Genomic DNA, 16,513 nt, shown 5'->3' on the forward strand with positions numbered 1-16,513 from the left:
TATTAACACAGATTCCACTTAAAAGAGACAATCAAAGACTCAGCAACATATAGGAATACATTTATACTCTTCAAGGAGCCAAAGAAAATGCAATAACATCTTCCCTAGGAAGAATTCCTACCCTTACAAAATATTATTTCTTTTAATCAAACCAGGCAGATAGAATTTCAGATATTAACAGGGCCCTCCCACAATTCAAAGGGATGGAGGAAGCCATATTACCTATCTTAAATAAAGCAGAATAAGGTAGAATAGAATAATCGCTATAGTTCTATCTGCAGCATCTCTCCCTCTTTCTATGGGGGAGGGGGAAAAGAAGGAGCATGATGGGACCACAGGGTCAGACTGCACAGCGGAGTCAGAGCTGTGTATGCTTTAATGAGGGTGTCTGCACTGAGCACAGTGTGGGAGAATACAAAAGGTGAGCAGGAGAAAATCAGAATAGGAAGCAAAGCCAAAGAGTGACAGGGTAATGGCTACCAGCATAATAAATTGTCCAAAAGAAGAGGAAAAAAACAGTTCAGCAACATGTGTCCCTAAACGAAGTCACTTGGGGGACAGGGGAAATGGGTGGGAAAGATGAAGGAATTAAGAAGTATAAATTGGTATTTACAGAATAGTCATGGGGACATCAATATAGCATAGGGAATATAGTCAATAATATTCTAATAACTATATATGGTGTCAGATGGGTATGAAACTTATCAGGATGATTGATCACTTAGTAAGTTGTATAATGTCTAATCACTGGGATGTACACCTGAAACTAATATAATATTGCATGTCAACTGTAATTGAAAAATAAAAAATGATTTTTTAAAAACTGTAACAGAACACCCAACCTAACCCAGTATAAGAGGCTGAAATCTAGCCAGGGTGAAAACTGGCCTGGAAAAGGGTGGGGCAAATCCATGTGGACTGACTTCGGCCTTGGCCACCCTACCCCATCCCAAGTTGAATAGTTTCCATGTTCCTGAGATGCGTCTGTCCAGAGCTGCTGCTGGCAGCTGCTCTCCTGGCAACACAGGGAGACAAATTCATGGCATTGCTGGGCCAACAGCTGCTACAGCTCCGGGGGAGGTGACGAGTGCCCGCTGAGATGCTCTGGGCAGAGAATGAACTATTCTAGGGACCCGCCCGAGCGTCAGCAAGACCCAGGCTACTCTTCACCGGGGAATGAAAATACAGTACAACTGCCACTCCAGAGACCCTGGAAACCCACAACCCTTTTTCTGTCCCAGCTTCTTTGACTTCACTTGCTCCTTGCCCTTACATCTGGCCCACTTTCCTATTTCCAAGAGCACGACTTCAGTTTAGGCCTACATTAACCTTAGGCCAACTGCCAGACCCTCCATTTAACAGGTCTCCTTCTGGGTCTCTGCTCCAATTGATCTTATGTGCCGTTGCCATAGTTACCTTTCCAAAGCACAGCCATAATTATGTTCCTTACTTAAAAACTATCAATGGCTCCCCCATGCATACTGCGTAGACCCTAAACCCTGACACCTAGCATTCATGGACCACTGTAACTGGTCCCTCATAATTTTTCAAGGCTTATTTTACTATTGCATTTACTGTTTCTTTCTTTACCCAAACAGACAAGTTACCCATCAGCCTTATCTTTCCGAACTGTTATCAACACTGTTTTCTCTGTCCAAATTCTTCCTCCACTATCTTTTTATCCTCTCTCTACAACTTTTGCATTGTCTCAACTGAATTAAGCTTAAAGGGCCAATACTGAGCATTGGCACTCTTATCTTTTCATTTCCCATCCATTGAACTTCACCTCCACACAGTCCTCCCCAGACCCTAGCCTGAATAAATCTCTCTTCTCTGTGCACTTATGGCACTTTGAATACACGGATGACCATGGTCTTTCATACATCTGCCCTCTTACACATCACAGACAATGTGGCAGAGGCTGCTAATAGCCCCCCTCCCCACTGTTTCCCCTTCTTCTGTATTAATAGAAACTCTATTTTCAGATCAACCGGAATAATAACTACACTTCTCAGTCCCCTTGCAACTCAATATAACCACGTGACTAAGTTCTGACCAGTAAGATGTGAGATGAAGAAATGTATGTGCCACTTCCAGATTGCACATTAAAAGAGTAAGGGTGTGCCTGCCCCCTCCCTTTTGCCTTTCCCACTGGCTGGAATGGGGTCATGATGGCAGTGAGCCATCTTGGGTCATACAGACAAGGGCAACACTCTCAGGATGGAATGATGAGGCTGACACAGCCCTGGAAGGCTAATGCCCAGACTATTACACGAGAAAAATCAACCACTATCTTGTGTATGCCATTATTATTTGGGGTCTATTATAGTAGCACATGCTATATCCTAACCAAAACATCCATGTCCAAAAAGCCTTTCCTGGACCAAAAATGTTGGACTTTTTAGTTGCTAACAAGTGGTTCAAGTTTGGCCTGGTGATGCTGCCTGCCAAGTGCCACTTCAGTTTCAGTAGCAGAGTTGTCTCTGTGCAGTGAATGCTTGTGCGTGCAAACATCAGAGTACCTGCTTCCCTTCTGCAACACAGAGATGTGGAAATTGGAAAAATGAAAGTGCTATTTACTAGTGTTGCATTGAGAAGTAGTCTCATCACTGTATTAATAAGACAAGGGTAGACAGAAATCATCAGCAACTCTTCAGGTGCTCACTGGACTTAGGCAGGCATACCATGGGTTTAAGTGTGGCAAAAAGAAAGACGAGGTACAAATCCCTGAAAGTACATCAGGTGAAGTACCGTATATATGATTCAGAATTTCACATAAATACTTAGAGCAACAGAACCCACCCACTCCACCTAAAACTATGGTTTGACATTCAACCATTGGACTTTTCTATACATTAGGTATGAAAGTACGATGTTGCCTGGACTCTCTTACTGATCTTCTTTACCATCTTGCCTGTATTCAATACATTTGTGTGTATTTCTCACTTCCTCTTCTAATCGGCTGAGACATTGGGCGACTTCTGACCATATGAAATTGCCACTACGTGACCATTTTTGACCTACAAAATCCAGCAATTTCGTTACACTCTGATGAATTAAAAGCTCTTGGAGCTGAAACCGGTTTGGCTCAGTGGATAGAGCGTCGGCCTACAGACTCAGGGGTCCCAGGTTCGATTCCGGTCAAGGGCATGTACCTTGGTTGCGGGCGCATCCCCAGTGAGGGGTGTGCAAGAGGCAGCTGATTGATGTTTCTCTCTCATCAATGTTTCTAACTCTCTATCCCTTCTCTTCCTCTCTGTAAAAAAAATCAATAAAATATATTTTTTTAAAAAAAAAAAAGCTCTTGGAGTTGAGGCTCATTTTAGTCATCTTCACATCTTACAATGCCTTCTACATGGAAGAGTATCTGTAAGAAATTGATGGGATTAACTTTTATAGATTTTCTAGTTCTACCAGACAACATTATCCTACCTTCTTTTATTCTTTTAATGCTAAAAAAAAAACAAAAAAAAAAAAACTCTCCCTCTCTCCTTCCTCTTTCTCTCCCCGCCCCTTCTAGTAGTAACTTATATTCCTCCCTAACATTGGGTGTGCCCAAACCTTGGGTCCTGATTTTAGCTCTTTGCTTCTTCTCTTTCTCTTCTCTGAGTTCATATACTTTCATATCTACCATAATCAGTTTATACTGAAGATTATGCTAGCTATTTTCAATTATAATCTCTTATTTCAGAAGTACAACCTTCCATCTGGATGTCTGAGGACCTCCCACTGCCCCAAAGCCAACATGTCCAAAGTTGGCTCACCATTCACAAGAGGTCTTTCCTGAACATTCTACTTTTATCGTAGATGAAATAATTCTTCTAGGTTGCCAAGTTAGAGACACTGGTCACCTCTGGCCATTACAGTTCTTTACCCAAACAGTTATCCAGTCCTGTTCAGTTTCTAGAATACTTCTTGAATATATTCCTTCCCCTTCATTCTTTTTTGCTATCACACTGTGCCTGGATTACTTCCCCGCCGCCCAAACCTCTATCTTGGCCTTCTCTGACATAAAAATGCATTCTTCTACATCTTTATCATGTAGCTGTCCCCATGCAAGAACTCAGAGAGCTCACTACCACACCATCATATCAAATCTGAACTCCTCTGCTTGTCTGTCAAAGAGCTAATATTTGGTGTCTACTTATCTAACCTTATCTTCCACTGCTTTTGAAAAATATCTGTTCTCAAAATACTTTGCTCACACTTCTATTAAAGGCCTTTTCACATTATGTTGTCTACATGTCTCCTCTGTAAGCCAAGATTCTAGAGCTTACTCTCCATAGGAATCAGAACAGAGCACAGTACCCAGTAGGTATTTATAGGGGTTTGTTGAATAAGTAGATTGTTCCTCAGGATAAGATCAGACAGGAAGTTATTAAAGTAAATTAGCCATAATGTGACAGCAAAAGGACTGGAGAAGTGTCCCTCTTACAAGTTGTTGTAACACCTTGTACTTTAGTTTCGTGACACTTCAACTCATCTAATTGTGCGATTTGTTAAATGCCTGCTTCCTCATTCTACTGTTAAGTGCCATGTGGAAGACTCAGTGGCTTATTCACTGCTGTATCCCAGCAGTCTGGCCTAAAGGAGTTCAAGGAATGTGTAATGGACATTAGTTGAATGAATATATTAGAATCTCCCTTTTATCGAAGCTGGAGTCCTTACTCGTCCCTATACCCCCATTTACCACCACACATTCCTACTTCCTTTCACCTGTAATACTGTTCTCTACTACATAAATCTTTAAAGCCTAACCTAAAATCCCACTTGCTTCTAGAAAACTCTCCTGACTATTCTAGACCCTTTATCTATCTCTGATAATTTATCCCTGACCTCTTATCATATCTACTAGAGGCCCAGTGCACGAAATTTGGGTGTCCCTCAGCCCAGCCTGCACCCTCTCCAATCTGGGACCCCTCAAGGGCAGTCAGACATCCCTCTCACAATCCAGGACTGCTGGCTCCCAACTGCCTGCCTGCCTTCCTGATTGCCCCTAACCGCTTCTGCCTGCCAGCCTGATCACCCCCTAACCACTCCCATGCCAGCCTGATTGATGTCTAACTGCTCCCCTGCCAGCCTGTTTGCCCCCAACTTCCCTACTCTGCCGGCCTGGTCACCCCTAACTGCCCTCCCCTGCAGGCTTGATCGCCTCCTACTGCCTTCCTTGCAGGCCTGGTGCCTCCCAACTGCCCTCCCCTGCTGGCCATCTTGTGTCCACATGGGGGCAGGATCTTTGACCACATGGGGGCAGCCATATTGTGTGTTGGAGTGATGGTCAATCTGCATATTACTCTTTTATTAGATAGGCTAGAGGCCTGGTGCATGGGTGGGGGCCAGCTGGTTTACCTTGAAGGGTGTCCCGGATCAGGGTGGGGGTTCCCTTGGGGCATGGGGCGGCCTGAGCGAGGGGCCTGTGGTGGTTTGCAGGCCGGCCACGCACCCTGGCAACCCAAGCAAAGGCCCTGGTATCTGAAATTTATTTACCTTCTACAATTGAAATTTTGTAGCCTGGAGCGGAAAGCTTTTCTTCTTCCATTGCTGGGGGCAACCCTAGCCTCCTGCTCTTCCCAGCTCTGGCCTAAAGGAGTTCACTGCCACCATTTCTATTTGGATTTATGTATCTTCTATCACTGAAACTTTGTAGCCTTGAGTGGAGGCTTAGGCTGGCAAGGGCAGGCGGAAAGTTTGGCTTCCTCCATTGCCTGGGAAACCCAAGCCTCCCTCCTGCTCTCTGTGGCTGTAGCCATCTTGGTTGGGTTTATTTGCACACTCGCTCTGATTGGCTGGTGGGCGTGGCTTGTTGGTGTAGCAGAGTGATGGTTAATTTGCATATTACTTTTATTAGGTAGGATATTCTACAGAAAACCAATGATCTCTAAATGAGATCATTATTACCTTATCGTTTAATTGCTTCCTCTATTAAAAAATCTTTTCTCTACAAGAAATGGCCCCCTCTGGATACAAACAACAAACTTCTCTTATATCTTCCAATACCTGTACAATATGAAGCATATAGCTGACCCTCAATAACTACTCACTGGTTATTTGGGGGGAAATGAGGCCAGGAACCAGCTTTATCAGGAAAACCATTCTTCCAGCTTTATCAGGAAAACATTCTTCCAACCTATTCTTTGTTGTTGTTTTAATTAAATCTTTATTGTTGAAAGTATTGCATATGTCTTCCTTTTTTTCCCATTGAGTCCCTTCTAACCCACCCCCACTCCCACCCCCTAACACCTTATTCTTTGTATGTGATCTTAATCAGAGCAATTCAGATTATTTAGAGAGTAACATGTCTGTACCTTAATTTGTAGTAAATATGTCCTTAAGCAGAGGATATGCTGTACTAGTAAAAATAAAATGATATTTTAAACTTAGGAGCAGGTTATTAACAGGATAAATCCAACTTTGAATCATTTTTCTTAAAGCAAATGATTTCTACACCAAATCTTCATTTATCACATACTAAAATAACATTTTATTCTCTCAGGACTGCTTATCATAAAGAGAACAGGACTTGGGAAAGATAAGGGACTCTGAGGATAAAACATCTGGAGGAAATTCTCATTCTGGCTAAACTGAGTGTGTCACATGTTCTGCTCATTCTTAGCCTCATATCATTGCTCAGAGCTGGCTTGTAAAGGATATTTGTTTCCCAAATTATTAAGGCAATAAAAATAGAAAACAGGAGAAGACATATTTGGCATTAATTCTTAAATTCATTCATTCATTTACTCAGCCAATAATATTTAGTGAGCATCAGTTTTATACCTCATATGATGCCAGGCACTGTGGAAGACTAAAAGATGAATTAGAAAAGTTTATTCAGATCACTAAGAGAAAATAATATAAGACAGACAGTGCTGAAGTGTCCTATTTAAAATGCTGTACAAAGAGGAAGAGCATTCTTTTATTCTGGGAGAGTTAGGAAAGTTTCTTAGAACAGGTTGCATCCGAGATGGACCTTAAAATATGGGTATGGCTTAGACATGCAGAGATGTGCAGAATGGGCACATAGGCTCAAATAACAGGATGAGCAAAGGCCCACTGGAGTTAACGTTCTGCTTGGCAAAGGTACTGTGGAGCAGAAACAGGAAATAAGGTTGGGCCAGATGTAGAGGGGCTTGAGAACCAAGCCAAGGAGTGAGTCTTCACCTTTGTGAATAGAGCAGCAATTCTCAAATTTTTATGTACACACAAATCACCTGGGGATTTTGTTACAGTAGATCTGGAGTGGGACCTGAGATTCTGTATTTCCAACATCCTAGGTGGTGCTGATATTGGAAGACCAAACCTTGAGTATCAAGACCATGGATACATAGACAGTGGGGAGCCACTGCACAGAGAAACTGCCTGATCTCCAGCGTGTTCCAGGAAAACTAAATGTGAAAACAATGGGTCAGGCAGATTGGAAAGGAGAGAAGCTATAGACTGTGGTCTTCAGCACTGGTCGTCCATTAGATCAGCTGGGAAGCTTACACCAAGGCCCTACTCCCAGAGATTCTTATTTAATTGGTCTGGAGTGGGGCCCAGATTTCAGCATTTTTAAAAGTTCTCCAGGGAATTCTAATGTGCAGTTGGGGCTGAGAACCTTTACTGTAGATGATATAGTAAATATTGTAATCGCTCAGGCAAAGATGACGATTTAAACTAGGGCAATGGCAGTGAGAACAGAGTGGAGGGGCCAGTGGTATAAATGTAGAAGAAATAGACTTTAGCAACTATCTGGGCAGCACTATAGAAGTATGGCTGCAACATCATTCATTTCTTCTCGTTAAAGACAGTTTGGTGAAATGGTTAAGAGTACAGGCTCTAGAACCAGACAGGCTGGGTTTAAATTCCAGCTCTATTTATTAGGGGTGTGTGTGTGTGTGTGTGTGTGTGTGTGTGTGTGTGTATACATTGGGCACGTTCCTTAACCTTTTTATGACTTAATTTTCTCACCTATAAATTGGGGATATAACAATAACCAACATATGGAGTTGTTGTGGAGATTAAGTGCATTAACATATATGTAAAACCTTTAGAACCATGCTTGGCACATAGGAAGAGCTATGAAAATGTGTGTTGTTATTATTAGCAATAGAGGCCCGATGCACGACATTCGTGCAAGAGTAGGCCTTCCTTCCCCCGGCTGCCAGCACTGGCTTTCCTCTGGCACCCAGGACCCAGGCTTCCCTCTGACTGCCACCTGAGACCCAAGCTTTCCTCTGGCCACCAGCAGGCACATGGGCTTCCCTCGCAGCCCCGGCTTCATCCAGAAGGTCGCCCGGAAGGACGTCCGATCTAATTAGCATATTATGCTTTTATTAGTATAGATGGTTCATCATCTATTCTGATCTCTCCAGGGTGTTGAGCTGCATGTAAGGCTGATCTGGAAGAGGAAAAGTCCTTGAAGGCTCTCAACCCTCAGCCAATTTGAAGTCATAGGGTTACCTGTTTCATAAATCCAATTGGATCTAGGTGGCATACTCTGCCTCCCTCCATCCCAGACCCCATTCCCAAGGTCTCTAAAAGTAATAGCCAAGGAGTTCCTACTTGAATTGCTGGTCCTTGGTGCTGCGTGTCTTGGCCAGGAAGCGCTCTGCCAGCTTTTCCAGGTTGCGGGAGTAGTCCATCTCAATCTCAGCCTTCTTTCGGAAGAAGTCCTGGAGGTCCTGCAACAGCTGCACCCGGAGCTCACACTGCTGATCCAGGCATTTCATCTGCTCTGTGAGCTGAGCGCGGATCTCTGCAACAACAAAAGACAAGATAGTCATACAGAGATCCCTAAAGGGAACCATACAGGCCAACATTTACCCCTTCCTTTTACTTGATCCCTGTCCTGGGGGGTTTGGGGGGAAGGAGGAAGAGGAGGAGGAAGAGGAGGAGGAGGAGGAGGAGGAGGAGGAGGAGGAGACGATTGAAAAACTCTGGAACCAAAAATCTGCTGAATCATTTAAGAGAACGTGATTATTAGACATAATGATATTCACACCTGCCATTTATTGAACAATTTACTGTGTTTCTAGCAATGCCAGAATTTGGGCTCTCTTCTGGCAAACAGCCTAATGAATTTTCTCCCAACCATTCTGTTGGGTAGGTACTACTTTCATCCCCATTTTAAGATGAGGAAACTGATTCTTAAAGGAGTCAAGTGATTAGATTCAAACCCAGACAGATTGACTTTAGAGCCCAAGTTCCTACTTGTTATACTTTTTCTGCATCTTTGTGAATTAGAGTGAGGATCAGGATATTTTAATAGAGATAGAAAGGGCCCTGCCCAAGGTCAAATAGTGGCAATCAAGAATGAAACAAGCACCAGGTCTCCTGTCAAACAGATTCCATAGTTTCCAATATCACAGAATGTAAATCAGCCTTCAAGAAGTTGATATTTTTCACCAACAAATATCACTCATATCTCTGTTGCTTCACCCCCACTGATGCTCAGAACTCCTGCTTCGTCAAAGCTAGAAATATTCTGGATAAGCTCCAGCTTGGCAGATTTCTGCCTGGCCAGAGTCCTCGTACAGGGCTAACAAACACCCTCTCTGGAACTGCAGCAATGATTGCTCCAGCTGCAACCAGATCTGCCTCAAATGCAATGCTGCATTTGTTACTGACAGGAGACCTGGCACCCAAAGGAAGCAGCTTGCCAAAACCAGACTGCTTGTCAGCTCAGAGAAGGCCTGCAGTGCGGATCCTGCTGAAGTTATGTCCCAATCCCCATCTGAGTAAATAACAATGGAGCCATTTCTTTCATCCCTTTGCCCTCCAAGCCTGCTCAGCTCAGTGCATTAGGATGTGACAGTCACTTCAACCCCAGGAAAAAAAAGAGTACCCATATTATTATGCCTTTCCTTATACATGCTCCGAATTCATTCCCAGATAGTAGAGCTGTAACAATGTTTTCTGTCTATTCTGTGTAATGCATGGAGCAGGAGGATCTACAGTTTTCATCTGAGCTGTGGATAAATCAGAGGCAAATCTAGCATCAGGGCTATGATGTTGAAAGGTACGTACGCCAAGCACTCCTTTAATGAAGCAATGAGGAATGGGTAAATGGTGCATTTAGCTTTCCCTAAAGTAGGCAGAGGTTCATAATCTATCCCCATCTTCATTTTGTTACTCTTTTCATAGATACTAGGATGTAGCAAAAGTATCTGATCCTTTATGGGTCATCTTAGGTGATCTGCAAGTGCCATTCTCACCCTCTTCGTCCACACGCCTCCCCCTTGCCAACCAGGTCTGCAGTAACCTCACCTGAACTGAAACTGAGCACCGTAGGATTGTTTCAAGCAGACAGAAAGCTGTGCAGAAAAGCCACGGACCTCATCACTCATCAAAGCTCTCTTGTTCTGTGTTTTTATGGGAGTCTGATTACAAGGGTGTTGAAGGGGGACGATTCGCAGAGGGCATGTCAGGCATACGGTTCTTGCCAGAGATTTCTGGGCCTTTTTTTTTTAAGAAACTGCTTTTTAAATATATATATATATATATGATATAATATATATATATTTTATTTTTTTTATTTATTTTGTTAATCCTCACCCAAGGATATTTTTCCATTGATTTTTAGAGAGAGTGGAAGGGAGGGGGAGAGACACACAGAGAGAAACATCAATGTGAGAGAGACACATCCATTGGTTGCCTCCCACATAGGCTCCGACTAGGGCTGAAATCGAGCTGGCAACCAAGGTACATGCCCTTGACCGGAATCGAACCTGGGACCCTTCAGTCTGAAGGCTGATGCTCTATCCACTGAGCCAAACCAGCTAGGGCAATTCCTGGGCCTCTCAAAGGCAACAGCCCTTTCCTACAGGCATCTGTACCCTTCCATCTATTGACAGATAGAGGTCGTAGTCATTGGGTGGGCACATGGCGAAAAGGTACCTTTTTGGGTGAAAAGGTACCCCTTCAGTACCAGATGTGGAAGAGGATGTGGATGGGCGATGGGGCTATCAGGCCCTTCTGAGTCACCTGTAATTCATTTAAGACTTTGCATCAATAACCTCACTAACCATGGAAGTGGAAAGAAACATGGTAGAATGGAAGATGCCCACCCTTCACCACCGAAAGAGGGAGCTAGGCAAATTCCCTTGATACCCATGAAGTTCCAGAGGTAGACCACTCCAAGGCTGTCCTATGCAAGGAACCAGCACTTCAGAGGAGGCCTCTGAGATATGCGAATTAATTTAAGAAGCCCCCCCCCAAGCACATACAGCCAGCACAGCATTCCACCCTGACTTTCTCAGGTGCCTCAATGAGTGAGCAGCACAACACAAAGTGATCCTACTTGTGCTCTAGTCCAGCGGTCACCAACAGGTGGTCTGCGGACCACTGGTGGTCCAAGAGGTCCGAAAGGTTGGTGACTGCTGCGTCTAGTCCAAACATGGCTCTAAGGGCCTAAATCACCCATCAGCTGGAAGATGAAGAAGGGGATATTCTAGGGGTGGGAGCCAAAAGTGAGCCATCAGGCATCCTTCCAGGCCCTAAAGGAAAGGGAACATGTAGGTGTTCACTGAGCACCCTTTATATAGATCATCTCATTTAATCTTCACAACTACGCCCTAAATTATCCCCAATTATCCTGATTGCACAGATGAGAAAACTGAAGTGAGACTCGTGAATTAATTTACAAAAAGGTCATACAATTAGGTGCAAGTGGGGCTGAAGCTAAATTAAGGTTTGTCTGACTTGTCAAAGAAATTGAACCTGGGGCAAGGAGACAAGAATAACAGAACATGAGTCTGGAGTAGCTGAAGGTATTTCTGCGTAAATCACAGTTTCTATAGCTCTCACCCTGGAACATTCCCTTCCCCACTTTCCAGTTGACAGGTGATTCAGTCAGTGACAGAAGTGGAAGAGGATGTGGAGGGCAATGGGGCTATCGCAGAGTCAAGTATGGACTAGCCCACTGACTCACTAACGGAGCCACATTTTGGTCAGTCCCCAACAGGGCTGGATCCTTCCCTGCTTCCTGAATCTACTCTACAGAGCAGCTTTGGAGGAAGCGCTTTGCTTGTCCTGTGAGCTCACCCTGAGGTCTGCCAGTAAGCCCAGAAGGCAGAGAAAGTGAGAAAGCAATATCCCCATCCCTGAACCAGGAAAAAAAGAATGCATCTCTGCTAACAGATACCACCTGCCACTGGAGTAGATCTGCGATTTGACACCACTGAGCACCTCCCTCCCCCACAACCTGCCTAGAAAGAGAGGCCTGCCTGGCTTCCATTCTCAGAGCACCCACCCAGACATTTAAGGGAGACTACAACCACCCCCATCTCCAGGCTGCAGCCCTAAGACAGAATAGCTGCTCTGTCCAAGGTAAAATGTGCTGCTTCAGGTTTTTGCTGCCGCTGCAAAGACAAACAATGGTACCCAAGAAGGCAGCTGTGCCAGCCCCAGTCATCTGTCCATGCACATAAGGGGCAGGAAACAATAGGCCACTGAATGCCAGCACGCCTGGGCCATGTGCCCAGACTGGAGGCCCCTCTGCACTCTGACCTAACCACAAACTCTAAGGGCAGAAAGAAGAAAGGGGCAATTTATAAAAACATGAAGGAATTCCTCATAGTTCCATCGTGTGCTCAGGCAAGTATGCACATACACACGTGTGTACACTCAAAGACACACACATTCACACCACCCACACTATGTTCCACTGTAACAACTCAAGAAGGCTTTACAAATCCGGTTATAGCTGGATGAGAGCTCCTGGGAGGGGTGATGGGGTCCTTACCAGTTTTGTCCTAGAACTACATGGGAAGAAGTCAAGCTCTCCATTTCCAGAAGCAGCTATATCTCAGGGCATGAATAGAGCCAAAGTACAAAGGTCACCATGAACTACCTGGAGTGATCAAGGACCTGCCACACCAACAATCATGTAGACACTAAATTATAAAACATGACAAAAATGACATCCCCTGGGCACCTAACACAGCCCATTTATTCAGCAACTCTTTGCTGAGCCCCTACTGTATAGCAATCCCTGTGCTAGATGATGGTGATGGAAAACAAAACAGGCCCAAGCCCTGTCCGAATGAAGCATGGCTTGACAAAGAAAAAGAAAAGAAAGCAAAGACAGTCTTACTGCTTCTGTTCTGAATATTCTTTATTATAACACAGCCATGGAACTAAGTTCCAACCTGAAGACCAAAGATTTATAAATCATCAATAGCAGACAAAAGAAATCAAGCAACAACCCTAATAAAAATTCAATGTCCTGACTTTTTTTCCATTGCATTTTTTAAAAAGTGACCCTTGAATAAAAACTGCAGCTTCCCTTGCAAACAACTTTTCTGAGTTTCAGAGCTGACCTTTGGTTGATATTTCATCCAAGATTCAAGTCAAAATTTAACTCCACTGTTCTGGAATTAGACAGTGGTGATAGTTACACAACCTTCTGAATATACTTTTTAAAAAATCCCACTGAATTTTACAATTTAAAAGGGTGAATTTTATGATATGTGAATTATATCTCATTAAAAATTTTTCAACCTAACCAAATAGCATGTTCTGTTGAGCATTGTACTTCCAGCTAAGGCACCAAAAGGAGGGAAGAATTCTTGGTTTCCATGTCTCCATTTGTAGGAGCTGATTCTCAGTTCTGCATTGAATATTCTTAAAGCTGCCCCTCTGGGCAGCAAGCTTGGCCATAACAGTGAAATCCATTGGTAGATCACCATTCCATCATTTCCAAAGTATGTCTAATCAAAACCTGGCAAGGAATAGTTTTTTGTTTTTGCTTTTTTAAAATCCTCACCCAAGGATATGTTGATATGTTTTTATTGGCTTTAGAGAGAAAGTATGGGAGAGGATGAGGGAGGGGGAGAGAGGGAGGGAGGGAGTGTGTGTGTGTGTGTGTGTGTGTGAGAGAGAGAGAGAGAGAGAGAGAGAGAGAGAGAGAGAGAGAGACGCCAATAGGTTGCCTCCTCTATGTACCCTGACCAGGGATCTAACTCACCACCTAGGTATGTGCCCTGATGGGGAATCAAACCCACAACCTTTTGATGTACGGGATGGTACTCCAACCAAGCCACCCAGCCAGGTCAAGCAAGGAATGTTTTTACGCATGAGTTAATCAAGTCCAGGATCAGCAGATATATCCAGCAAAGCTCCCTCTCGGAAGTGCTGACTCCTTGTCCATTCTTAGGTACAGCTGAGATCCTAACTACACCTGTCCTGGGAGTTAGAAGGAGGCTCATTTTCTTTTTTTGAAAGATGCTGACGGGTCACATGAAGAATGAAATTGGGGGGAAAAACAAAACTAGGTACTGATTATTTAACAAAAACGATCAGGCACCTGCTACACCAACAATCATGTAGACACTAAATTATAAAACACCTGCAATGCAGGTGACACAGTCCTCTGAATATTGTCCTCACTTTAGAGAAAACCCAAGAAATTCACCAGTCAGCAGAATACAAGAGGATTTTGTTCAGTCTATAGCTTTCAATCCAGAGATATTAGCCCCATTCTTTCCCTCTTTCAAAATTCATCCTTCTTCAGGAATTTTCTCTGTTTAAGTCACACAAAACCCCCTCCCATGAATTCCACATTTCCGAGGACAAAGTGGGGATGGGAGGGCAGGCCAGAAAAAGATGTCATCTTTGGAGGGTAACACAGACATGTCCTTCCCTTGTCTTTGATGTGCTGGCACCTAGGGGACAGGAGCTGCTACTCCCACAGGTTCTGTTCAGAGCTGGCAGAGCATGAGATCAGCCCAGATTCCCCAGTGGGAACCGGGCCTGACTGCCAGTCTTTTTCCACAAAATCTGCCTCACCTGCCTTTAGCCCTTTCACAAACACATGACGTCACCTCAGCCATCTGAAGAATATTAATTCCTAGTACCTTTCCAGCAAGTGTTATATAAGAAGACAATTGAGGCTTTCATCAGGTTCTACCCTCCATATCTCTTACCAAGACCTCTTATCTCAAGGGTAATCAGCCCCTCTCAAAACTGTTCCCCAGGAAACAAAATGCTGGAATGCCCTGCCAAGTCTTGCTCTTTGCCCTATTTGTTTGCTTTTCTACAAACTCAGTAGTGGGAAGGCCCTTCACAATCCCTGTTCGAACGAGCAGAGAACCAAAGCCCAGAGAAGGGAAAGGAATTGCCGGGGATCACACAGCCATTAGCTGCACATCTAGGCCTGAAACCCAGGTCACTGGGTTCCCAAGCCAATGTTCTTTCTTACCGCAAATATTTATTTGAGCTCTTTTTAGGAGCTCTGTGAATAGAAAGACAAAGTCTTCCCTGAAACTTACCAGAGTAGTATGTGAGAAACAAGTGAAAAAACCTATAACAAACAAGGTGAAATGATAATATAATATAAATATATGAGGTATGCACACTATACTGTGAGGGCAGAGCGAAGGGAGACATGTATCAGCTTCAACCTTCGGTGACTGATTATTATTACTAATCTATGAGTAGTCAGTGTTCCAAGAAAAGGCCATCAAGCTACTTGCAGTAAAGCAGAAAACTCAAAGAGTATGACTTTTACCCTATTAAATACAACGTAGAAACAGACATGTTAATCCAAACAGCCGAGCAACAAATAGCTACTAAATTTCTAGAATGTGTGGAGGTGATAAATACTTATAGTTTTTCTTTCCTTGCATCTATACTCTCCCTTCCTCTTAACCTATATTCTTTTGGTAAAGCTGATTCCACCTCTGCCCTCCCCAAAGGTGGTGGAAGTGACCTCTAGGCCTTGTTTGTAGACAATGAGTCTGAGACTGCTGCCATCTTGCTACCATGAATGGCAGGCCTGACTGAGAATAGAGCTGAGCTGAGAAAGCAGAACTGAGAAACAGGAAAAAGGAAATTTGAGCTCCTGAATCAAGTCATAGACAAATGCCAGCCTATCCATGGCCCTTTTAGTCACAGAAGCCACCTCATTCACTCCTTGCTTAGAGAAAGACTAAACTCCTTGAGAGGAAGAATTTGTTCAGTTCACCAACATACTCCTGAGACCCAGAAAATACCTGGCATACAGTAGGCCTTCTAATTTGTGGAAGAAAGAAAGGAGAGGAGAAAGAGAAGGAGAAGGGAGGACATAGGTCTGAACTAGCATTCTGAGGATGGGTAAAATTTCAGTAAATGGAAGGGTAAAGAGACAATATTCCAGAGGAAGATAAAATGTAAGCCAAGAGATGGGAATGTTGGAACGCAGCCTCTTTGTGAGGCCAGGAGGAGGACAGCTTAGCTAGAACAAAGAGGAGCGGCTCCGAAGGCTAACAGTAGTCTGGATTTCAAGCAGCCAGAAATGGAGGTGGTGAAAGTTTGTGCCATGATGAAAACCGAGTTGAAGGAAGATCAGAGTGGAAGAGGTCTGCTGGATGGATTCCTGGGCCTTCTAAATTAAGAGATGGAGTTCGCATTAATGAGCAATCCAGGCTGAATGATCCAGAGGTCAAACGAGTAGGAGATTTCCATGAGTGGAAAATCCCTGCACATACTAACACTAATCATTAGTAATAATACAGACTTTCAAGCCAGTGATTCTAAAGCTACTGATTCCAAACTA

General features: G+C 43.8%; 1 protein-coding gene across 13 annotated transcripts in view; it reads right to left on the bottom strand.

Annotated features, from left to right (window-relative positions):
* Positions 1 to 16,513, bottom strand: part of SRGAP2 (SLIT-ROBO Rho GTPase activating protein 2) — a 242,140-nt gene that overhangs the window by 137,911 nt on the left and 87,716 nt on the right. For all 13 annotated transcript variants that reach the window (XM_028129255.2, XM_028129253.2, XM_008154184.3 and 10 more), the window contains exon 3: positions 8,542 to 8,734. In XM_028129255.2, the coding sequence (XP_027985056.1) occupies positions 8,542 to 8,734 (193 nt within the window). The remainder of the gene's footprint in view (positions 1 to 8,541; positions 8,735 to 16,513) is intronic.

This window comes from Eptesicus fuscus, chromosome 22 (genome assembly GCF_027574615.1).
Source record: "Eptesicus fuscus isolate TK198812 chromosome 22, DD_ASM_mEF_20220401, whole genome shotgun sequence".
NCBI classification, from domain to species: domain Eukaryota; kingdom Metazoa; phylum Chordata; class Mammalia; order Chiroptera; family Vespertilionidae; genus Eptesicus; species Eptesicus fuscus.